At 35.9% G+C, this 26,656-nt stretch overlaps 1 protein-coding gene across 9 annotated transcripts in view; it reads left to right on the top strand.

The window, feature by feature from the left end:
- Positions 1-26,656, top strand: part of COMMD10 (COMM domain containing 10) — a 155,074-nt gene that overhangs the window by 67,714 nt on the left and 60,704 nt on the right. Inside the window, exon 6 of one of the 9 annotated variants that reach the window (XM_030259071.4) lies at positions 9,941-10,052. The exons of 7 other annotated variants lie outside the window; for them this stretch is intronic. In XM_030259071.4, coding sequence (XP_030114931.1) covers positions 9,941-10,052 — 112 coding nt within the window. Of the gene's footprint in view, positions 1-1,311; positions 1,526-9,940; positions 10,053-26,656 lie in introns of those variants that run through there. One more of the 9 variants, XM_072922544.1, reaches the window with a different exon arrangement.

The raw sequence follows: 26,656 nt of genomic DNA, 5'->3' as shown, positions 1-26,656 counted from the left end.
AACAAGGTAGAGTCTTTGGGCTGCATGTGAAAATACCTGTGGTAACTGCCCAAGTTGTTCTGGAAGCTACCCTATGTTTGCATACTTCTCTCAGTGAAATGGAGAAAGTGGCAGGTAGGAAGTAATTGCTGGAGAGCAAAAGCAAATTCATGGAAATTCATGCTTAAGCCTTTTTCAGGAAATAATTTTTAACTGTTTGCATTTGTCAGTGGCAGAGATTCTTAAGTTTCCTCTATACATTCTACTGGGGCAAATTTTCTTTCTAGCTCCAGGGATATTAACATTAAATCTCTCTGACTGCAATTTGGTCTGTTTAGTAGTTTTGTAATGAAAAAGGCCACAGAGCACAGATCTCTCTTGTAACAGTTTTCTGAATGTATCAAACTGTGAAATATATGCCCTTGATAAATTCTTATAAACAGATTCTTTTTTCAGTTTTTTTAGTTCATTGTGTTCTCTCTTCATGAATGCTAATTCATGCTGGTGCTTTTCCCTGAATTCATTTCAGTTTGTGCACATTTGAAGTGAAGTAACTGAAATCAAACACATGCTTTTTCTTGTGCAAAGAAAAAACCCTAAACAAAAAACCTCTGTGTCTTGTATGTAACAGTTCTCTTTTAGCACTAGAGAGGGCACCATCCTCCCACTGTTGATTCAATTTGTGGCCTGGAGGAGGTTCAGAATCCCTTTCTACAGAAGCAGCTCACCTCTGAATATTTCAGCATTAAATGTCTTTCAGTAATGGTGGCATGGTACCTTTGTTGGCAATGGCTTTGTTTTCTCTTTCCTCCAAATCTGGAACAATTTTTCATTCTGTAGCAAAAGAAAAGGAAGGAGAGTTATCTGCATTTGAAATACTTGATATCAGAGTTCTGAGAGGTTGATTGCTTTTTAAAAATTTTTCTTCCTGTTTCCACTCTTTTTCATCCCCCTCACCCCTAGCTCCCAAAATCTGTGACACTGAAAAAGAGATCAAAGAATAGCATTAAAGACTCTGCAGAGTCTGACTGCAGAGGTCACTCTTCTATAGACAAAAAAATCTAAGAGCTTTTTTTTTTCCCAAGGAGAAAATGAAAAAGTTTCAGGAAAGAAGGCTGTAATGCAAATCTTTCCATTGGAAAGTCTCTGGAAATAAAAAAAGCTGGCTTAGGAAGATCAGAGAATTCTTCATTCATTTTTATGGGAGCAAACATGACTCTTTAGTCTTGGGGCCAGAGCTTATGGAGAAGAATACAGCTTTTTTCTTTTTTTCTTTTTTTCATTTTTTTTTCCCTAGAAACATTTTAATCTATACCTTGGGTTCTTTTTCAGATCCCATTTCCCAAAGAAACATATGAAGAAGGATGAATACATCTACATGTAAATCTACCATTCTTGTAACAAATTGTCATTAAAAAAATAAGAGAGTCAACCCAACAGTTTCCAGAGCATCTAGTATTTTCTGCATCCCATGCAGGTCTTGTCCACTGTGACTAAATGATGCTCTGTGGAGGAACCTTGGAAAAAATAAAAGTAATGAAATGTTTGCATGTTATATGAATACTTCATGAAGGAGGGATAGAGCAAGGAGGGGGAGGGAGAGCAGGGAAATTGCTTGTGTGTCTTTTCTGGATTTGACTTCAAATATACTGTAGTCTAAAGCAAAAACAGTGATACAGATTTGTTAGTCATAGTAAAATTATTATGCAATTTACTTCACTTGTGTGTGGCATTGTATTAACTTTACAAGATGTTTTTCCATGGAGAAGTGATATTCATGAAACAGTGGTTACAAGGCACGTATCATTTTTAGCTACTCATGTTTGTACTAGTCAAATGTCTGAGACATGTCAGTGTAAATATTATTCTGAATCCTTATCAGAAAGTTATGTTGAAAAAGATCACTTCAACATCCTGTGTGGGTAGGTAAGGCACACTGTTACATACAGGTTAATTTAGTCTGGATAAAACCAAAATGTGATTGTATTTGGAGTTTTCATTACAATTACAGTAAGATGCTACACTGCCTGATAATTATCATGTTGCCTTGTCTGTGGCCATGTGCACAGGATTGTGTTAGGATATAAAATCACTCTTTCTTTTTTTTTTTCTACTGGAAAAAAAGAAGTCTCTGAAATAAGGCTATTTGGTTTTTCAGTGTCTTTTACTGAAAAACCAAATAGCCTTATTTTTCTTCCCCTCTTAAAAATGCTTTGAATTTCCTATCCTTTAAAGCTCGTTATCTAGCTATAATCACTTTAGAGATTAGTATTGAGGGGAGGATAAAGAAACAATGGCATTGTTATATGAGTAAAATTGTGTTAAGAATAGGGATGGTATTTATTTCAAAAATAAACTCAGTTACTGGAAATTCTTCCTCCGCCACGAAGCGTTTTTTGACATGCAAGATAGATTTTAAGGAAATAAATGAGTTAAAATACAAAGCAAGCAAACAAACTGACATATGTCTCTGGTCCACTTATAGTTTCAAATGGGTTCTGAAATTTGAGATTGAATACACTTTCTTTCCCAGAAAATATCTAGGTATGTTGGTTTGTAACTTATAATTTATTATTTGTAGCAGCTGCTAGGTTCTGAATTATCATCAGCCCTGAACGCCATGAATGGTGCAATTGTGGTTTTTTGAAGGTTAATAAGTGGCATTATTCTCTTCAATTTTCATATTCTTTCATTAAAGGCAATGAAGAAAAACTAGCCTGAGAAGCCATATGAAGCACTGAAAACAATGGTGAACAGACTTATCCTCATGCTACCATTCTGTATATTTAATTTGCACAAGAGAGTCTCACTAGTCTGTCTCTCAAAGCAGTATCTGTTTTGAAAATTAGATCTTTGTCTTTTTAATTCTTGACTCTCTTCTATTGTACATTGCTGTTGGACATCGCATCAGGATCGAGTTAAACACTTTCCTGACAAAGCTGAAGACAAATACTGTCTTTCTTAAGTGTATTTAATGGTAAATATTTGTGGACCAATCTTATTCAACAGTGTAGGCTAATTCTGAAACAGACTAGAATTTCCACTTTTGGAGTAATCAGTGCAGCATTGTTTTTGTTTTTGTTTTTGTTTTTGTTTTCTGTTTTCCATGAGTCTTTGGATTCTACATATTTGTCTTCAAAATAAATGAAGAACAGCACTGTCCTGATTTCCTCTTATTCAGCTTAAGTCCATTGTCATATCTTAAACTGTGATTCTGCTGTCAGAAGAGCTTTTATTGCTGTTTCTGAAAACACAGAACTCCTGTAGTAAATCAGTAAAGCACAGCCTTGTGCCTCGGGAGGGGCTGTCACACCTGGTACTGCTGCCTGTTGTCATGACCTTGCCGTATACTGTGCCAAGGCCAGCCAGCTGAATGCTGCTACTGAATGAGTAGTTGGCTTGTGCTGGCAAGCAGGAATGCTTGCTCTCATCTACAGAGGTTGCTGTCACGGTCCCTTGTGTCTCTTCCCATAGCAGCACATAGGTTAAATACTCTACCAGTAATAAACGCCTTCAGAAGCTGCATGGATTTCTGTTGTTTATTAGTAATTGTTTTGCAAATATTTTTTTACCTCTTTCAGAAGTGAGTTGAAATATACTCCTTTTTAGAATTGCTCAATTTTACAATTCAGGATGTATATGATAGTCCCAATAATGGAATGATTCATCTGGCAGCTCAAACCTTTGGTTTATGGAACTTACTTGCATTGCCAGCTACTGTGAGCACAAGTGTGAGAGAAAGAGTAATACCATTCTTACAGATCAGGGAAATATATGCAGGAATTGGAGAGACAGGAATGGCTGAGAGAGTCCACAAGGTTATTATTCAAATCCTGGTCTTGAAAGTTTGTATTTCTTCACAGAAAATGACAGCAAGTAGATTTCATATAAGTTTCTATTATGACAGCTGCTACACTTGTGGTTTCATTTTGTGAAGCCTGGCTATTTTGAACAATATATTTTAGTTCTGGAAGTTTTACTCAACGGTGGATATTTAAGGAGATGTTCAGCTTTTTGTATGAACTGTGCCATTCCAAGAGGAGAAGTGTTGGCTGGTATATCAACACCATATGTATTTATCCTGCTGATTAATTAGATCTAAAATAGTTCAGATGTTGGAATAACACTTCTCATTGCTAATGGATATCTATCCTGGCACCTAGTCTGAAAGGGAATCTTCTGGAGTCTTTGGCATATATTTAGGGGTTACTAAGTAGATCTCGCTAACCTTTTCCTATTTTCTATGTTTAAAATATTAAAAGCTCATATTTTAAAATTCATTACCAAAGTCAAGTTTTTCCCTCCTGCCCCCAGTTATTCATGACTTGTAATTTTTGTTACTGTTATTCTGCTTTTGTAATCAGATTCAAGAATTACTAAATCATATAGTGAAATAAGATCTTTTCATCTTAGGTACTACTAGCGTAGCATTTAATTACTTTCATAGCAAAATAATATATTGTAATAATTGAGTTTAGTGTATTTACTGCTGCAACTGGTATGGCTAGGTGTTCGAATGTTTATGCTGATTACATGAATCTATTTTGGCAGATAAACACTTTGACATATAAATACGTAAGCACAAATACAGGCTGGGCAGAGGGTGGGTTGAAAGCAGCCCAGAGATTAAGGATTTGGGAGTGCTGGTAGATGAGAAGCTGGATGCAATCCAGAAACCCAACCGTGTCCTGAGCTGCATCAAAATTAGTGTGGTCAGCAGGGCGAGGGAGGGGATTCTGTCCCTGTGCTCTGCTCTGGTCAGACCCCACCTGCCATGCTGCATCCAGCTCTGGGATCCCCAGCACAGACAGGGAACTGTTGGAGCGAGTGCAGAGCAGAGTCACAAAAATTGTCATAGGTCTGGAGCATCTCTTCTATGAAGAAAGGCTGAGAAATCTGGGGATGTTCAGCCTGGAAAAGAGCAGACTCCAGGGAGGCTTTATTGTAGCTTTCCAGCACCCAAACTGGGCCTATCAGAAAGCCAGAGAAGGACTTTTGACAAAGGCATGTATTGACAGGACGAGTGGCGATGGTTTTAAATGGAATGAGGGTAGATTTATGTAAGATATTATCAAGACATTCTTTACTATGAGGGTGATGAGGCAATGGCACAGGTGGATGTCCCATCTCTGGAGGTGTTCAGGGTCAGGTTGTGTGGGGCCTTGAGCAGCCTGGGCTAGTGGGGGGTTCCTTCCCATGCCAGGGGACTTGGAACTAGATAATCTTTTAGAGTCCTTTCCAAGCCATACCATTTTAGGATTTGATATTGAAAACAAAGTGTCCTCTAAGAGGAAAAATTAATAGGTGTAGAATGAAACTGAAAGATATCTGGAGCTGTGAGATTGTTATGTGCAGCTTTATTGGGTGGTTTATCTTTGCTATTGCAACTAAGTTTTTGACCAGTATCTATGCTCTGAGAACAGTGAGTTTTTTTTAATTTGGTCTCTTTTTAAAGTCTTCCCTCCTTATTTTTGTCTGTGTGTGTAAGAGTTATCTTTCATCCTGAGACTTTTCTGTAATGCTTTCTCTGACATTTAAAGAGCAATTTTATTCCTTAATTGGAGGAATAAATTGCAATCCTATGCAAGCCAGGCTACTTTTGTTGCTCATGTAAATAAGCTTTCCATTCCCAGAAATTCCTAGCATCCTTTTCCTGTTTTGCCAACTTGAATAATATTTTTTTGCAAATGGATCACTGGATTTGCCTGTCTCAGTTCTGATGAGGTCTTACTGGTACCCTGTACTGTGGTTTGCAGGCTGTTCCAGCAATTTAATGGCTGGGTTCCTGCTCTTGTCCTGTACTTTATAATATTGTAAACCTTGTGTCATCTCTGCAGTCAACGTTTGTGTTCTCATCCGCTAGCAATCTGAACCTCTTACTAGTTTCCTTCTAACTTTGGAAAAAAGGGCAGAGGTAACAAAGATAATTTCTTCCCTGCTAATCTTGAGATCAGGATGTAGAGCATTCTGTAAATCCGTGACTAGATAAAAAGCTACAGAATGAGTTTCTATACCATCTGGCAAAGAGACTACATGTAAGAAGTCATAAATGCCTAATCTTACCTGGACCACACAAGTGTGTGCACACAGGGGCATAACCTATTAAGGATCTCACTTAATTGTTATCAGTTCATTAGCTTTCCAAGTTTTGTTTTGTTTTCTTCTCCAAGAAAATTGCATACTCACTCAGCGATATGAAAGATCTGTTTCCTTTGATTGCCATACAAGTTCTAAGATTTTTTGGTTGTTTTCCAGGTATGTTTTAAAAAAATGTCAAGGTCTTGCCTTTCAAGTCCTGAACCATTCAATAAGATTTCACTGTTGTCCTTACATGTTACTGTGTGGAAGCTCTAATTCAACAGACCATTTATATGTGGTACAAGTTGTACCTGCGATATTTCTGTTTCCTTTCATGGGACTACTCAGATATTTGAAAATTACTGGATTTGTATAGTCTGTTGAGTTGGAGCAGCTGGGGTCAAAAGATAAGAATTACTGCATCTGCCTCAAAATTACATGGGGGATTTTTGTTCGTATTGTCTTAAACAAGATTAATCCATTCATCACTACAGTGGAGTACTGAGAAAAATGACTTACACTTTGTGGGTTGTTACGTTTTGTTTGCTTGTGGTTTTGTTTTGATTTGTTGATTTTTTTTTTGTACTCTTGTTGGATAGTGAGATTACTTCCATGCCTGAAAGCAAGGTAGTCTTGGATCCTAGGTGTATATACTTCAGAGTACTCTAGGGTCACTTGAATGGTTAGTTTAAACAAATGACAATATTAAATGGGTACATACTTTGATAAAAGTGGTTTATTAGCTGTTAGAAGTGTTGGAGTGTTGAAATCTGTAGTCAGTATACAATAATACGGCAGCAACAGAAACTGTATCTGTTGAGTTCTTGCACATTTTGTCACCTTTTAAAATGTTCTTCTGAAATTATGAATTTGCTATCTTTTCAGAAAAAATTGTCTTGGAGTAACATCTTTCTTGATAAAATTCTAGTTGTGTGTGAGTCTATATTGACTTGTCAGTTCTTCTCTCTGAAATTACTGATTAGGTGAACAATAATAGGTGACTGTTGTTTAGGGTTTTTTTCATCTTTAGTAAATGGATCAGTATGCAAAGTCCACTTGAAATATATTGAAAAAGCAGTCTAAATAAAGAAGTCAAGCTATTTAACTGAAATGTGATTGAAACTCATCAAGCTATTTAACTGAAATGTGATTGACACTCATTACTTCAGGAATAGACAAAAGAAGTTATTTTTGTTCTCAGGAAGATAGGCTGTATGTGAAGCTGGCAATTTTATGGAAGTGACATTTGTGAACAATAGTGTTACAAGAACTCTTACAAGATAAAGACATGTTAGCACATATGTGTCTCATGAATATCATAGTGTTTAGGGAATGCTTAAGCGTAAGTGTACAATCAGTGTTTCAGATCTGTTCTACCATCTTACTGAGAGAAATATATATAAATATATATATATATTTGAAAGTATATACAATGTCCTCTGAATGGCTTCCTTTTTTTATTCTGAGCATTACTTTGTATTCTTTATTCTTGGCATTTTGTATATTGACATGATATTATGGCTATTCAGAGCTGGATTGTTAAGAAGCAAAAATTTACCTTTATGAAGCTGTTATGTTCAGAAATAAAGCCTTTCTTTAATATCCATAAAACTCAAGATCACTTTTTCACCTAATTTGTAGCACTTAAATTAGCTTTCACTGTGCACTTTAACATGCTGTAGGTCCCATGATTCTCATGACATTTTTGTTTTATTTAAATCTGAACAGAGGCTAGAGAGCAAAACTATAAATTAACTTTATGGGGTAATATTAAAGAAGCTGAAGCAGACCGAGTAGATGCAGTACTATTGCTGTTTGTTCTTGAAAAGGATACCTCTCATTTTGAAGATAAAAAATACAACAGGGTGCAAATCCAAAGAAACTTACCTGTGTGGAATGAATGATTGTTGTCTGTTATCATTTAACTTTTCCTTGGATACTGACCACCCTTATACTAATGTTTTATGAGAAGGGCTAGAAGCAATGCGATAAAATGAAAATGGAGAGCCAAGAAATGGTACTTTTAATGTCCCTTGCTGAAGTGTGAAACTATTTCTGTTTCTGAATTCCTTTGGAATCCCCATACTGGTTTGCCCAAGTAGCTGGAGAGGTGCATGGTTGATGGCAGCAGCCTTTGGCTGCAATCCAGCTGCCAAGGAAAGCATCCAAGTTCATGGGATAAAGCAGTAGGAGCAGTATTTAATAAATACAGTGCTGTTCCTGCCTCAGCAAGCCTGAGTGTCCCTTTCTGTGAGATTCTTTACTCCTTCTTAACCACCCAGCAGCTCTCAAGCCTCCACTGAGTAAACTCAGGCTCTGGGATTTTCATCTTCCTCCAAGCCATATATTGCTTTATAGTGCTATAAATGATGAATCAAATCTTATTGATGGAAGCTTTTTAATAAAGGTGAATTTTAGACTGTTACTGACATGCTGAAATGTAGTGACCAATCTGAGGATCGGGTAAGACTGAGTGATACACAGATGTTGCCAGGACAATAGGGATGGCCCTAGAAGACAATTGGTACTGTAAAGTAAAAGAAAAATTTCTGGGAGAAGAAAAATTTCCCCAAATTGAGTGAAAGAATAAGGGAGTGAGAAAACTAATGAACATCTTCTTAATGAATTGCATTTTGATGGAAGGTTTTGTATTTGTATAATGTGTCTCATATGACTAACAAAAGGACAGATCTTCACAGGAGATGAGGTTTGGTGGGTGCCATTGTGTGGAATCTATTTCTAGAATTGTGCCCCTTATGCTGAGCAAGTGGAATACTGCTTTCCCTAATGCCATGTAATGGTAATTATAAAAGTTTTCTGGAAACTGTTTAAAGTAAGTTATCATTTGGATAAATGAAAGTTATGAAAGTGTCATATTTTACAGGAGTTATTATTTCTTAAGTATTCTAATTTGAAAGTTCAAGGATGCTGTATCCTGCTAAGCCACTGGTGTTTCTATTTTCAGTACTTTGTGTGCTGCTTGAGTCATATTGATTTCCAAATACTTTTATAGTGTACAAAACAGGAAGAATGTAATAGCCTCATACAGCAACTGTGATGTTGATGTTATTTTTCCCTAATTAAAGTATTTATTAAAATTGCAACAGGAATTACTCAATGTAACAAGATGCTGCATTTTCTCTGTTTGCAACCCAAGCTAGTTCTTGAACTGATTCCAGCTGTTTCTTGTTATTATTCAAGTGCAAGCATTATCTGCTATGGACAAAAAGCAAGAGATATACTTTCTTTTAACGTATTTTCTAAATGTAGGAATACACAATTTGCAGATCAGAAGTGATGAAGTCTAACAATACCAAATTACTAATGAAATGACAGTTTTCCTTGTGTCTGTGTTATCATTGGTCTATTTAGTTGAATGTTGTTATAATAATTACTGTTGTGGAGCACCAGCTTGCTGTGATGGGTACTTTTTGTTTCCCTTACCCTGAATATTCTAAAATGCACAACCTGGATAGAATTTTAGTTGTGAAATAGTGTTGACAGTTCACATTTACATGTGAGTTTTGATTTGTTGTTTTTAGTGAGAATGCTTGCAATATTTTTACTTCTAAAGTAAGTTGCAAAATTCAGGAACAGTGTTAGTGTTTTCTTCTTCTAATATATATGGGTACCAAATACTTCCCCTTTTTTCAGACAGAAAAAATCCCTAGAGCATCTGTTTGGTTCCTCTCAGGAGGTTTTAAGTTCTGGGATTTGATGGTTTCACATAGCTGGTCATGTCCTAAGAGTGATCAGCAGTCTGCCAGATTTCCTGCACAGACATTAACAAGTCTGGTGGAAATCATCCGGTAGGATTTATTTTTGTGCTCTTAAGAGACTCGATTCATTTTTTCCCCTCTACATGTTGGTGATTTCCCTTAAGTACAGGGACAAATACCAGAAGCTGAAGCCATCACCATCAATATGCACCTTCCTCCTGGAACACAGAAAGCTTGCCTTTTGCTGGTTGCTGATCCCCATACGGAGACGGAGAGGTGGGTTCCCATGTGATGCTCAGTGTTTTGGCTAACAGCACTTTACAACTGTGCATTCAGCCTCTGGTTTTCACATACAACTCATACACTGAGTCATGTGTGGTTAGACACATCTGTTTCATCTGAAGAAGCGCATCTGAAGTCTGTTATAAGCATTGCCTGTTATAAATTTAGGTCCCACATAACATATCCTTTATTATTACTGGTGGAATTATTGGTTTAAAGAAGGAAGAAATCTGTGATAGTGTTACATTTGTCAATATAGAGGCTTCCTGAATCTGAGGAGTGCAGGGTAGTTTGGGCCTTCTCCAAAGCTTGATGAGGTGACTGGATTATTTCTGTAGCTGTTTGTGAACTGTAACAATAGCAGCTTAAACACAGGAAAATCACAGGATAATTTTGAGCATGGGTGAGTTTTAAGCATTTTGCCCCAAACTGCATCATGAGCTTGTAAGAGCAGAATATGAAGTCCAAATTTCATAAGGCACAACCCCTGCCTTTATCCATCTTCCTCTTGTACTGCTGATCCCTGCTTTTTCACAATATTTTAAATATAGCCTTTTTGTAAGCTGGTCTTTTGCTATTCTTGCATCCTCTGCTTTTCAGTTTTCCATACCTTTACTAAGATTTCTCTTTCTGGGAGAATACCTCAAGAGTGTGAACCAGGCTATGCTGAACACAGACAATTGGGAGGATGATGTAAGGGCAAAAAAAAGGTAATTAGAGCATTCTGTATTCAGAAGTATCTCCTCAAAGAATTCACATAAATGAAAGGAAGGATTAGACCTCTGAATTAAGGGTCTGCCAGGAAATCTGTTGCTTTGAAGACGAAGGAAATAAATGAATAGAAGCTTCACTAACATGGGGTTAAGATTATTCATTGGTGTTCTGTAGTTTTTGAGGATGTAGAGAATAGCTAATACAAAGAGTCTAGAAACCAGAAAGTGCATGATTTAATGTGTTGGGCTTCGACTACAGGATTTTAATTCTGAATTTCTGGAATCATGCCTTGCTGTATCTTTACATGCTCTACACAGCCCTCTGCAGGTACTCTGACAGCTCTGGGCATAGAACACCTAGGCTCTTTGCCTGGCAAAATTTGGATTTTTAAATATGTATGGTAAGTAGGGGCTTTTCCCAGCACTGAGATTAGTCTTCACAAATTATACCCGACTTGCCTGGGGTTTCATTCTGAGATACTCCTTTCATTTACCCATTACTATACTTTCAGGATTCATTGTCATATATGCCAGTAGGCTATTAGTAATTCCATGACACAGAGGCATTTTTGTTCATCTCTAGGGAACTTTTCCCACACAATCAATTCACTTCAGCCCTGAAAGGAGGCATTCTTGATTCTTTGGGATAAATATATACTCTTTTCAAATCACAAGATGCAGCTCCTCCAGGCTGCTCTCACTAACAACTCCACTGGTTGCTACACTGAGTGTTAACATAGTGAATGTAGCTGGAGTGTTTGCAAATATGTGCTGGAATGTAAATGTGTGAATACAGCATAAACAATAACACATTGTTCTAGTTCATTCACATTTCTATTCATGTATCTTGTAGCAATTTTCAGGCCCCTGAGAACCATCATCTAGTCTGGCCTCTTGGCTATCCTTTCTGTATGGATTTCTCAGACAGTAGCTTTCTTCAGGAGATCATCTTCAAGCTCCAAAGAAATCAAAAGATGGACAACCTCTACTAATTGCAGAGGTTTTCCTATCCACGAATACTCGTCACTGAACCATTTCAAGAGACTGTTGGCAGCTCCCTGACTTCATAACTAAGATCCCATTGCTGAGGTGATAAGTACGTTATTTTTCATTGCCTAAGGCACAGTCTAAAAGCATCTGGGGCACCAGTGGCACATTTGAACTGCATTAACTTAGCTTTGTGAAAATTCAAAACATACAGAGTTAAAGAATGGTTTTTTTGTCATATTTCTTTCCATCTTAACTTTTCATACAAAAATGTGGAAGAGAGCACTAGGCTTCTTAAAGTACACCGTTTAGGTCCAGGTATAAGATTGCTGAAGTTCTCTTGCTTCATTCCTGTGTACATGGCTCAGCAAGCCCATACAGGATGTAAGTCAGATGAAGAGGAGTTAGCACATGAGTTGCCCTAAGGGGAGATCTTAAGAGGATCCAGCTGAGAAACAATACTTTTATTGAACTTGAGTTTTGAGTACTCACTAACACCAGAACGTAACAAGGGTTTACATATTAACTTGTGGACTGTGTTTTCTCGGAGTGTTGGCTATGCTCTTCCTCTGTTAATTTTCTGTATGTGATTGAGCTGTGTTTTGCGAGAGCCATAGTGTCTAAAGCCTTAATGCTTTGTATTAATTTATCCATGGTACTTTGCTGGCTTTTTATGAGAATGACGCTTGCCAATGCTCTCTATTAACTTTCATAGTTATCCTTGCAAACAGTAATTGATTTTTTGGTGAATTTAAATATCCTTCTTCAAAGGCGTGCTGGGAGATTTTTTTTTCTGTGGCTGAGCAATAATCTTTATTATATTTACAACTTTTAACAAAGCTCTGGTTTCTCAGCTAATTAAATTGTGCAAGGTTTCTCTCTTTTTTCTTTTAATAGAAATACTTTCATCTTCATTGCTTTTTTACCTCTTGAGATATTTTTAAAATTAAAATGATAATATGAAAAAGCCACAAGGCATATGTTACCAGTCTTGGTTTAGACATTTATAATGGATTCTTGAGCCTCAAGTGAAAATGTATCAAGAAAAGTTTAATTTACTTAACCAGAATCATGAAGGAATAGTTGTAGATACAAAAGTAGTCAAATTTTAATAGAATTAACTCATGATCTGTTGCTTTTGTGTTAAGACTGTATTAATTTCCATTTCTTTTATTTTCTGTATTTCAAACATAGCTTTTAAAAATCAGCTGTTGATGGGTCCTACATCATGCTCCTCTTCATCCTGCATATATGCTGCAATATAGGTTACATTAGTAGAACTTACTTTATTTGAAGTAGTGTCTGAAAATCTATAGGAGCATGTATATGTTTCAGAATGCATATTTTTCTATATACACATATATTTTTATTTTCCTTTTAAATCATTGCAATGTTCACTACTGCCAAACCAGGTTAAGTCAGTAAAAGCTTTTTAAACTTGGTCTGGGAAGAATAAGTAATTAATTATATATTTTTTTCTGGATCAGGAAGCTTTCTTAGTGCAAATGTGAGTTCTATCTCACTAACATCAGTATTTTTCTATCAGTTTTACATGGATTCAGCAATCTAAATTCTTTCTTCAGCAAAAGAAATCAAAGTCTTTTAATTAATACTCTTTAGGGCCTTTTCAGTATTCTGTCCTCAGAGTTGTAAAGTGGAAGGTTTTTATTGGGGTTTTTTAATTAAGAAAATTAATTTTTCCTTTATCTTACAATGTATTTTTTCCCGCTGATATGTGAAGTCTTCTAGAACTTTCTTAAGTGGAGTACTTTGGCTTTGTTAAACTAAATACTTTGAACATGTGAGTATGTGCTTTGTTTTCCTTGATGTTCTGTACTTTGAGAGGTTCAGCAACTAAGGCATCTATGGGCTTTGCAAAGTAGAGACAGGTTTTTTTCAGACTTTTCCATGCTGCGTAGGGCGTCAAGAGTTTGGTTTAATCATTTGGAATGCTTTAATTTCAGGGGTTACATTTTGGGGGATTTTTAATGAATTTTTACATGAGCTGGATAAACAATAAAAGGATGGTGGTATTCCCATTCTGGAAGCTGCATTTGAGAAATTTAATGGAAAAATGGGAGCTTTATAAATTTGAGCCAAGTCTACATATGTTGGGAATGGGGGAATAAGATTTTTTTGGTGAGCTGCATTAGTAAGGGATAGAGAAAGGTTGTGTCATATTAAAGAAAGAGTGCCAGAAACTGGAGTTTTTTGTATTTGGGTGAAAGCATATTTAGGAGGAGTAGGCTTCAGATTGAAAAGAAGGGACCCAATTTTGAAATGCTTGAAATAAGTTGCTTTTTACCATGATGTTCCTGATAAGCATGCTTGCTAAGGACAATAACCCTTGTGGTATAAATGAAAGTGTATTGTAATTAGAGATGCAGTAGGGGCTTTGGACTCTACAGTTAGTATCAATAAATATGCTTTTCCTGTTCACAGGACAGTGGTAAGGTGTAAAAGCTACTCACACTTTCCTTACAGATAAAATTCTTTTATAACTAGCTAGAATTTATTGTTCTTCTGCAGCATTGCATGGGTCTCTGAGTAACCTGATCTAGCTGGAGGTGTCTTTGCTAATTCCAGGGGGTTGGACTAGATGACACTCCCTTCCAGCACAAACTGTTTCATGATGCTATGATTTCTTCTCATCAGTAAGGCTAGAATTGAAAATATTTAGAAGTCAAACCCAACCAGTCTGACTACAGTGTATGAATTTCATCCAAAAGAAGCCTGGAGAAGGAATGAAGAGACCACTGCTGCTGTTGTTTTGTTGGTTTTTTAAATTCTGGATGGTTAATACTTGAAGACTGCGTTATGATACAGGCTATGCATAGGCTACTGAGGACAGAATGTATGGCTTGTGGGATAAGCAAGTGTGTCTGATCTCAGGCCCTGACTGTACTTCACAGTACATGAGGAGAACATACTGTCTCAGTGTGAACATGTGTGATGCTTTAGTAGTTGTGTTTTGTGTTTGTTGGGTTTTCTTAGAGAAAGAAAAAAGCCTTTTGCCATTTTTAGTCTTTATTCAGGAATATTTTGAGGGAAAATATATTCTCTGATCAGCAGTCACCTAGGCAGTGTACTGGAATGTTCTCACTGATTTTATGGATTTAGAAGTGAAGGAACTGAAACTGAGGGAGACTTTGAATTTTATCACTGCAAAAATATTCAGCAGTTTTTAGCCAGTGTACTCTTTTGAGCTGCTTTGCTCAATTTGATAAATTATTCACAGATGACTGCAAATTCTAGCCAAATTGCTTATTTAAATTCATTATTACTGGACACCTCTCCAGCTTCTCATCCATTTTTAGCAGTGTACTTCTACTTCATTTCAAAGCTTATTTTGCTTAAGAAACCACTCTATTTTTCCTGATTTACTGTCTTTGCTCAGAAACTTATGATTTTACTATTCTTTTTAAGCTGTTTATGTGTTGCTCACATTGCAACAGATACAATGCTTGACTGTAAGGCTTTTTGCATCCTTATTTGGGCAAGTTTATATGATAATGTGTAAAGTAATCTGTTATTTAATGAACAGTTGTTTATTCAATTTTACCCTTCAGATTTGGTTGGTAGGTATTTCATACAGAACGGGTCAGGATTTCTGGATCCAAGATGTCATATATGTAGCTTTTTGCTATTCAAATGTTTTAGCTGAAGTGTAAATGAAAACAGCCTGTGTCTAAATCCAAATTTTATGGGGCAGACTGGTTCTCTTGGATGATACCACTAATGTGGTTAAATCAGTAGCCTTACAGAGTATAAAATTAAGACCTAGTGAAGGGAAAGAAAAGATTAATTTGTTATATTTTCCTTTATATTGTTTGAAACCCCACCAGCAACACAAATGAAGACCAGATACTTACTGTGTTTTGTCCTTTGCAACAAAAAGCCATTGCTTTTATCAAGCAGGCAGAGGCTGTAATAACAACAAAGCCTTCCCACACCTAGGTGTGGGAAAGTTGTATACAGATAGAGATCTTGGTTTCTTACAAAGGAGCTTGTCAGATGCCAAGATAACCCCAATGACTTTGTAAACTACGCTGTATGACAGACTAGCAGGTGTTTGGCCAGCTGCCACCGAGAAGCACTGGTAGCCTTGGGGATCGGGCTGGCCACCAGACAGCCTATTGGCCAGAGCTTCCAGCAGGTCCTGGAGGTGCTGCCTGCAGGTCTGGAGCTCAGAAACCCCAGTATCTTCATTGTCCACAAGCCAGGGCTGGCACTGGTTTGGAAATCCCAGCTTGTGGCTGTCTCAGTATTTTTTTCTCTGCAGCAGCCCTCTGGGCAGATTGGTAGGAAATGTGGGAACTCTTGTGTTCTTCCCAGTTTTCAGGCCCAGGGAAGCAGGCAGAGAAGCAAAGAGAAGAGAGGCATGTTTCTAGCTAGTCTTTTGTTAGAATTAGAATTTTTTTTCAGGGACATGTTAAATTCAGCATCTTCTATCCAAAAGTTACTGTACTGAAACATTCTTTACTGGCTGTATAGAATCCTTAAATTGTTTCAGCCTGAAAAAGAAAAAAAATTAGGAGGTTGGAAGTTGGTGATATCTTGCATATATGTCTACAATAATACTGTTTATGAAGTCAGGTCAGAAAACTAAAATATCCAGAAGAGATAAGGATTTGAATGTTTGGTTTCCAGGAAGGATCTTGAAACAGTATAAAATGTTTTGAAGTTAATTTAGATTTTTTTTTTTTTTAATTTGAGGGAGAAGAAAGATATTGGGCATAAGAAAGAGGCTATAAATAATTTCTAATTCTTCTCACACTTTAATTCTGATTTACCCTGTGACAGATTACGATCAACAGTTTGCAAGGCAGTGTGCCACCCAAATTTTCCTATATTTAATAGTTAAAACCTCAAAACATTTTCATGCTTGTGTTTCTAGTCTTGAGTATTTGTTCAACTTCTAAGCTTCTGGTTTAGTTTTTTAAAACCACAGAGCTTAATAGCAAACATTTGATCTCAATGAAATATTTTTATTTTAATTGCTAGCATACCAGAGAAGGGGAGAACAGTTTGTCCTGTTTTCAAATACATTTTAAAGCTTGATGAGACTTACTGGCAATCAGAGCATGATCAATGTGCATGTTCCTGACTGAACTTTTACAAAGATTACCTTGAGCGCAATTGTTGTCTTTGTCTAATATTAATTAAACAATATATCCCAAAGCACATCAATAGTGAACAAATAAAAACCCAGGTGGATTGCTACTCTCATTAGATGATCTTCTTTTCTTTCTCTTCCCTTGTCTGCCTAGAATTTATATTTTTATTTGAAAATGCTAAATCTTAAAGGGGATGTATTGAAAAGTTACTGCTGTTAATGTGGCAGAGCAGATTTATCATTTAGAGAAGAGAAGATAGTTGAGAGGAGGCAAGAAAAGCAGGTGGCCAGAGGCCCCTTTTCTGTTGTGCTTCATTCTTGTGTGTCTCTGTGCAAATCCAGTACTTTAGTACTGAGGCTGTAATACTACATCATCCATTGTCTTGGGGTTATGGTAGTTATGCAGATATCCACATTCAGCAGTAGGGTAAATTTTAATTTAGAATGAAGGACAATGTTGAAATATCAGTTATATAAAAGTAAAAATAATAACATAATAAAATTTTGTAAATCCTTCACCACCAACTGCTTGATAAGACTGGCCATTTCAAGACATGTTCAGATTTTTTTAAACTCTGTGTTGTTCTTACATGCTGGAACAGCACCTTACTTCTGTATCAAATCTATAATGTATGTTTTATACATTGCCTCTTTTTAATCTCTTGTTCTCAACAGAGAGATCCTTGAAAGTAGCATGTAAAGATACTGCACTGTGTTTAGTGGCTTTATATTGTGGTAGCTATTGACTTGTGCTGAGAAACACTTCTCTTTTTCAAATATTTCATATAAAAAGAATAATCTCCCTTTTCTTTTTCACCATCATAAAATAAGTTATTCAGACATGATCCTACACTATGGCTTCTATGAACCACTTAGCTTGAATTTACATAGTCTTTTATTAAATTTTTCTTAGTGCTCATGGTCTCTGATGCGTGAATTTGCTATTTATTCTGTGTTTGTTCATACAGACATATGCCTGACAAGGAATTTGCTTGCTTTGTCATTGTTTTGTTTATAGCTCCTCTTTCTCCTAAAAAAAAAAAAAAAAAAAAAAAAAAAGAAAAAAAACAACCAAAAACAAACAAACAAAAAAACACACCAAAAACCTAAAGATGCAAAAGATACTACTACATGTTACTTTTTTTACAAATTTGCTTTTAGAAATCAGAATGTACCCCTCACACAGGACCTCAGTTTTCAAAGCAATTTTTGAGGAACAGGAAACTTTTCTTACTATTTGAGGAAACTTTCATTAAAAACATTAAATTTGTTTTCACTCAAGTGCAGATCATTTAGTTATATGCAAGTATTGAAGTGTGACAGAGTCCTTCTACAAAATCTCCTAAATTCAGCTTTGCAGTTTAAATGTTCTTTTTATATCCATTAGCTGAATGAAAGCACAAGAAGAAAATTAAAATTAGTTTCTGTTGTTATCTGAAAAAAGCATCAGAAGACTGCATTTAAAGACAAATTTGAATGAAGAAAGCTTCAGGTTATTTTGGTGCAGAAGCAATTGGCTGTAGGAGATGGGATTATATGGAAACAGATAGGAAGATTGGAGATTTTCAATTTGGACAAGAGCTGACTGAGAATGTTTTTTTCTGTTGTGTGGAAATCAGTGCTATAATGGTAGCAAAATTAAATATTCTGCGTATGTTCATTTAGCTACAGATTGGCCCTTTTGGGACTCATCTCTAATGCAGAAGTAAAACAAACTGCTTCTGAGAGTTTTGAAGACTTTCTTTCCTCTGTGCCCAGGAGAATTAAAGGGAAAAAGAAGTAAAACATGTATCAATGAACTCCTTTTTCGATTATTTTACAAAACAATACAGATTGCAAGGAATGAATCATCTAATGATATTTCACATCTTAAAATTTTAATGAAAGAGATTATTCTCTGAAGTAACCTGCTGTGCCTTTTTCACAGTGACAATATACAATATTCCCTGAAGCTATTTCTGACATCACTGAGTCTAATATGGTTTAGGATGTTTAATGGAAAATGTGGGAGAGATGCTGGTTATAGTACCCAGTATCTCGGGGATGGTACACAAAACTGAGGGTCTGTGCAGAGTGGATTTTTATCTTACAAACTGTCATGTATACTGAAGCAAAATAAACAAATGGACTGACAATCTGATATGCTATTCCGTCACTTCACAGTGGTAGAAAGCCTCCTTCTGAGATTTTGTGAGTGTGACAAAGTTAAGTTGCATGTTGCTATTCATGACGTGTTGGAAGTAGAACTGAAAGCTTTAAGGCACGATGGGTCATATTAGCAACAGTATTGCAATCAATGGGCAAGAGAGTAGGTTTGTGGGTCGCTGCTTTGTTTTGAGCTTCATGATTTTAAGGTTCAGTGGAGGTTTGTGGCACTAGCTGATCTTAGCTGTCAATATCCAGTGGATTTTTGGTTTACTTTTAATGTGGCTTAATATTTAGCATGCTTTGAGAAACTAATATTCTCTAATACCTCTGAACTTACTTTGTTGTAATATATTTAGTGGTATAGATACCTTCTGATTTAGGGTGCATTACTCTTTAGATTAGAATTTAAGAATCTGTAGCTAACAATCTGCTGTTATTTCGTTAGATTGCTCTGTCATATAGCACCTTTGTAAGGTCTCTGATCTTCATTATAAAACTGATTCATATTTTTTCCCCATTACTTTAAATGGCAAGACTCTTTCAGGCTTATCTGTCACAATGGTTAGTAACCTTCATTTCAATTTGAAGGGAATATTTGTCTAATTTATGTCCATTTGTTTTAATTTCAATGTTCTTTTACCCTCTTCTTTCTCTCTGTTGTATTTATGCTCAGTAATAAACTTAAGGAATCCTGCACTGTGAAAGAATTTGAAGGAGCTGAGGTAAACTCTCTTTAAGCATCTCAGTATTTAATTACTTCTATTTTTCCTCCTGCCTTTATACTGGTCACTCTTGTCTACATTTAGTGGTGTAGTGTAAAGACGCAGGATTCTCCAGGACAGTTTGGGTGGATACAGAGGAGAGATCTCTGTTGATTGCTCTTGGAAGATAAGGTTTATTCGGGATGGAGAGAGGTCCTGCCTCGAGCTGCTAGGCTGGGCCTGAGGTGATGGGGGAGGGGAGAGACAAGGGGAAGAGCAGGGACTCCAAGAGGGGGATCCAGGAGGAGGGAGGAAATTCCAAGAGGGCGTCTGGCCCCTCAGAGACCCCTTATCAGGGGGGCTTCAAGGTGGGCTGGAACAAGACTTGGGCCAATGGGGTCACAGACACCTGATGCTTCAGGGGAGGGTTACAGGTGTGGGATGAACCATACATTCTGGGGGGTGAGATGGAACAGTCCATTTGGCTTTTGGACCTATCTGTGGGTAAGGGTATTGTCCAGCCAGCAGGGGGCGTTATATTCATCCTGGCTGTACTATTGTGGTTCTTCTGCTAGACAATCATATTTATCTATCCTTCCCAAAAGTGTAGCATTATACCACTGACATGGTTTTAAATGCTAAGTGTTCAGTACTCCTTATGACCTGTATTCCCTTTCTCTTTCTAGATGCCCTGTACACTTCATGCTTGATGATGTAGAATACTGTGTATAGTATTTCCTGCATATATTGGTGCTAGATTTGCTGTACTTTCTAAATATTCAAACTTACTATTACAATATAATTTTAGCATGATATTCTGTGCAACATTTTATTTTCCAGCAATGATTATGTCAATGTCATCAGCACAGATTGCTTTTGTTCAGTTCCTTTTATTTGGATGAACCTCAGAAAAGTATCTATTATGTATGACCTCTGCTGATGCACTGTGAAATCATAAACTGTCCAAATGTTGACCTGCTTTTTTGTTGCACAAGTGCCAGTAAATGTACAGAGTTATCAAATACTAAACTAGTTCTGTACAGAAGGACCAAGGCAGTAATGTGCATTTAACAAGTTCTTTGTTTTGTTCATTGCTGTAAAGACAGAGATCAAAAAACATATTGTCAACAAGGAAAACTGGCTTAATGAAGAACTGAGTTTGTCTCTGCAGCCTGTATTTGAGATTCGTACAAAGGGAGCTGAGGAGACACAGCAAGATCTTCAGCTAGAATTGTACTGCTGTTGTGCTGAATTTTATAAGCATAACAGGCTTGATCAGAAATGAATTTAAATAACTGTTAGGCTAATCTTAAGAATTGCTTAGGTGTACATACTGTTTCTGAAAAATGCTGTGACACATATTCTGAGAGAGAAAATCACTTTCAGCATCTTTAAATATTTCCCTATATGTAGAGTATGTCTTGTCAACTTTTTTCCTCTTTTGTATCTAATTTCTCTGCTTTCCTGCAGAACACTAAACATTGAGTATTATTTTAAGACTCAAGATTCATCAAGTCATTACAGTAAATTATGGCTTTACAGTGTTCTCTTTTTTTATATTATGAGAATAATAAGCTTGCATATTGTTTACTTCTGTAAAAAAGCAGTGGGCATAGGTATATGTGACTGTTAAAAACCTTAGTATTAATTAGAGTTACATTAATACAATTGCCTACAAAAATCACAGAATTCTGTTAAAGGTGATGAAAATATTTTTCTGTTCTTATTAGAGGTTTTACATGATAAGCAGAAACCTTGGTGAAAGACATCACACTCTTATGGTGGAGAAAAAGATACAGCCTTAGAAAGTAAATAAATAGTTTAAATATTGACATATGTGAATGCTACGATGTTATTCTTATTTAGCTTACAGCAGATTATAACTAAGACTAAGAAATTTGAAGGGTCTACCCATGTGTCCTTTAGGTAAAATTTTAGCTGCTTAGGTCCTAAAACGAAGAATCAAACAAACAAACGAAACCCCAACAACAAACAAAACAACCCCCAATCTAGTAAATAAAGTGTTCTTGATTGTTGCAAAAACACAAAGCAATAAACTAATGCTCTAAAAAGTATTTCCTGTGCTATAAAGGGTATTTGGGATTAAATAATTTTCAAGAAATATGAATTATTTTACTTACTGAATTCAGACAAGTTGTTGCTTTATTATTGGAAAAAACCCACTGAAATCTTGGCAGAAGAAGGGAAATCTGCTGCACGTTCAATTTTGGGGCGGCTTGTGCTTCTTACCATGCGGTTGCATACCAACTGTGCAATGGCTTGAAGTGGCCTAAGCTATTATGGGAATGTAATATCTAACTTCATTCTTCTGCCTGAAAGTCTTTGTGGATTTGAAAAGTTGACTCATTCTACCCAGTTTGCTCCTTATGGATAAAAGTATGTCAGCTGAACTCTCCTGAACTGTGCTGCTTTAACCAGCTGCATATACATAGAAGTCAGCTGTCTTTTAACATAAGCAGATAAACAGTTGACAACTATAGCAAGTCATTATCAGATTTGTCTGTGTGGAAATACTTTTTTACGTTAATGTGCTGTCACATAAAGCTGTATGAAATCTTGAAGTATATTTAGACATGTTTAGGCAGAGTCTAGTGTTTAGCAGTATAAAAATATTTTACCATCTAGAGAAGCAGTAGGTCCTTGGGCAGGAAAATATTAATCAGCTACATACTTTTTGTAGTCTGAATAAGTTTTTTAGTATTTTTACTGTAAATTTGATGTTCATTAATAGTTAATATTTTTATCCAATATTTGAAAGAAAGCGGGCTCGCTGGGTTCTTAAATTTGAAAAGTGTGAGTGTAAAGGAAACAACATATACTAAATCTACAGAAAGAATTAAATAAATTACTGTACTTAGTATTTACTTAAAAAATAATATAATATTCTGTAATAATATTCCTAATTCTAAAGGACAGCAGCCATTTCATAAAAAAGGGGGCTTTAGGAATGGGAATGTAAAATTGAAGGAATTATCCAGGTGTTAAAAAAATATTTTGGAAAAAAAAAATGCATGTTTGCCAGAGGGCTGATGATGAGCAGTAATTCTGCTTTGTTACCAATGTAATTTCATAGTAATAATAATAAAGATACTATATTTTTTCAGAATCCAATAGAACTGAAAGCACAACATCATGCTTTTCTGAGTTCATTTACATTTCAAAGTCATATTTGGCCAATTCCTAGGGTTAAGCATGGGATTTTTTTTCCTGAAAGGAAGTGAAGACCTCACAAACTGTGAGTTCTGTGTATTGAGAGAAAATTAGATTCTCAGGAAAGAGAAACTGGAATAAAGGTAGAAAAAAAAATGGAACTGAGAGTTAAGGTGCTTTGGGAGTTAAAGCAAATTCCTTCTTATGCATTATAAAATATATCTTTCTAAAGCTGAGTGGATAAAATGCAGTATGACCTTTAAGCAGCAACTTAATATATTCTTTTCAATTTGACAGTAGCATGACAATTAACAGATGAAGGGAAGGCATTTACTGAGATTAGCAATACAACTGTCATTGACTCATAGTAACTTTATAAACTGGGCTGATACATCAGGAAGTGTTTTTAATTGAAGCAAAAGTGTTTGTATGGTCATGGAAGTAATAATCCTTTGGGAAACTGTGCTCAAAAATGTGGTTGCAAAGTTTTTATGTGGGTCTAAGGAAGGATGGAACAAGTCTACAAATAGAGGTTGAACGTTATTAGGCAAATCAATTCACATGAGACTGAAGAAATCTAGGTGAATTCTGAAAGGGTGTCTGATGGGAGTGCAGGAATACTGCCTTTAAAGCCATTGGTTTCAGAGTGTGCACAGTGAAACAGAAAACACCTGAAAATATTATATATTTTTTAATACATAAAGCTGATTATTTGTTAAGGGAAGCTCTGTCTGCACATTTCCTTTATCTTTTTCATTCCAAATCTTTGTTCCATAATTTCTGGCATTTTGGTCCATGGGGTGACTTGCTTGAGAATTTTTCAGTTTTTGTGTTGTGACACAAAATTGAAGTGCCGTTTGATCTAATTCTGTAACACTAAACAAAAAATGTAATGACCAAGACTGTATTTCCAAGTTTATTTTGCCAATTACACCCATGCACAGAAGGGTTATTTTGATGATGTAAGTAGATTTGTGGAAAATAAATGAGCATTTGATGACTTTTGAGGGCCAGACACATGGTTGCAGGAGCTAGTTTCAAGGAGCATTGACAGCAATACCAAAGTGTTTGAAATACTTACCCTGCAAATGCATGAAGGGAGAAGGGAAAGTCAGAAGAGCATTTACCAATTGAAATTGGTGGAATTTAAATGGCGTTGCAGTTCTGGTTAGGAGAGCATGACAGAATGTGTTTCTTTCTGGACCATTGAATTGATTTCAAGTTTGAAAAGTTTGTTGAGGTCTTTAGGATCAACTTGGATCAGGAATGGAGCCCAGTATCAAATATTACTTTGATTTTCAGAATTCTTTGATTTTCTGATATTGCAAAATAAATTCTGTTGCACTTTCCATCCCTGGAAGTGTTCAAGGCAAGGTTGGATGGATTCCTTAGAAACCTGTCTAGTGAATAGCATCCTTGTCCACTGCGGAAAGGTTGGAAGTAGATGGTCTTTAAGGCCCTTCCAACACAAGTCAGTCTGTGATTCTACAATGAAAATAGCTTCCTTCTCCAAGATTGAGTCTCTGGCTTCCATGGTATTACTAGATATTCCTGTAATGTGCTTCAAAGTCTCTTGTTGAAATAATTTCTAACACAGGAAAAAATGCATTTTCTATCTTTGTTTTGTTTAATGGTAATTTTTTCCCTATTTATTTTTTCTCTCCTCTGCCAGTGCTACTTGGGCAAAACCAAATACAGCTATGCATTTTAAAAATAATGACACTTAGTTTATCCTCACTGTATAAAATGCACATGTCACAATTTTCAAAAAAGTAGTTTGGGACAAAAGGTTTGCATATTGAGAAAATTTTTATTGTCAGTCTCCTTGCTGTACAGACATGTGACCTGCTCATGTTAAGACTGGCATTCTGATTCCATACTAATAGGCCCATTGTTATTAATATATGCTGCCTGCTTCTGATTTGCTCTGCTTAGAATTCATGTGAGTTTTCAGTGTGTATGACATTTAAGGGTTATGGATTAAAAAAATTAAATTTTCCAAGAAAAAAATATCTCATACATTTTTAAGAGTTTACAAAAGAGCTATTCTACATTTTTCCCTCTAGCAAGATGGTACAGTATTAAATTAAGTGTTGGTATTTCTATGGTCATGTAAGACTTAATGTTCTGGGCAAAGATATTGTATTTTGACATGGACAGATGGTTTTGCCTAAAACCTACTTGTGAATTAACTGAATTTTTGAAAAATAATTTTCAAACGAGATTTGAGTCTCAATTTTTTGATAGAGACTTTTTTGTATTGTTGGCATGAGGGCTTTTATAAGAAGTAAATTGTGTGATGTAACATTTTCTGTTGGATTGTGAAAGTAGAATCTAGGGAGGAGAGGAGTTCACGTCATCACTTGTGCAAAAGATGTTAAACCTGGATTGGAAATAAATAAAAATTACTCAAGAACAGCTCTTCATTACAACATGAGGAAATTTACTGATGAATTTACTGATTTATACACATCTGCGCTTTACTCTTAATAAAAATATAAACTGCTAGTAGGAAATGATGTATGAAACAAGTTACCACTCTTAGAGTCTCCTAAGCTTTTTCAGAAGTGCAGCTTTTAAAACTTCAGCTGTTAGTGTTGAGGATCAAGAAGTAAATGAAGTTAGAAGAAGTGTTTGCAAGTCATTTCATCTTTCTGCAAAAGGGAGAACTGAATATCAGAGCTGTGGCTAGGTAAACTTATCAAGAAACCATTAGACTGTATAGCTGGTCTAATCTCATGCTGTGCTGCAGATGACATACAAACCTGTGAACAAATGTAGTATATCTTTGGTAAATTCTTGGGGATGCTAGAGAGCTCACTTATGTACATTTTTATACACTTGTGTACACCTTTGCAGTTCTTTTACTCTACACTGGTGTAGTATTAATTCAGTGAACACAACAAAAACTGGTACTTTTACCCTGTTCCATTCCCCCATTTTGTCCACTGATACTTATCTTAACTATAATAAAATGATTTCATGCTAAGCATTTACATAAGATGTGGATGGCCTTGAGCATATTTCATTTTTGTTAGAAATTATCAGTAAAATGAGTTTATTTCAGGTGCATTTTTCTCCCTGTTATTCAAAAAAGCTTGAAGTGAAAAAAATGTTTTAAAGAACAGAATACAAGATTTTAAATCACGAATGCTGTATATAAGCACCTAATATTTTTCCCACAGGTTTTAGAGCAAGATTTTTATACTAGAAAATTGTAGCGCAGAAGGAACCATGGATAGGCTTTATGATAGGGGACCCAAATAAAATTAAAAGGCTCAAATAACATGCTCACTGCAGTTCAATGGAAAGCAGCTACAAAAAACAAACAAACAAATTAAATAATAAAGCATTTACTACAGTTCACTGAGAAGTAGCTATACTGGCAAAAATATTCGGCATACTTTGAGACTTTGACATGAAGTGAATTAAAGATTCTTAAAATTTGCTTAATTAAAGGTGTTAAAAATTTATTGCACTGATGGAGCAGAAACTTTTTCTCACTTCAAAACTTAATAATTTTACTTGACTTTATAAAAATATATATTTTTTTAAATTCTCTGTTACTAATGAAGCACTCTAGTCAAATCCTTATTCAGTAGGAGCAAGTTGATTGTAGATACATTTTTAAATAGATGGTCTGTTAGTCTGTAACTGTGGTCTCTTGAAATTGCTTTTTGCCATGGAAATATAGGGACAGATTGTTAATGAAGCCCAGGTATCTTCTAATTGGGTGTTACAGGATTGGCAAAAGAAGGACTG

This window comes from Taeniopygia guttata, chromosome Z (genome assembly GCF_048771995.1).
Source record: "Taeniopygia guttata chromosome Z, bTaeGut7.mat, whole genome shotgun sequence".
Taxonomy (NCBI): Eukaryota; Metazoa; Chordata; class Aves; order Passeriformes; family Estrildidae; genus Taeniopygia; species Taeniopygia guttata.
The sequence above is the reverse complement of the archived record's forward strand: the minus strand, read 5'-3'. Positions and strand labels throughout refer to the sequence as shown.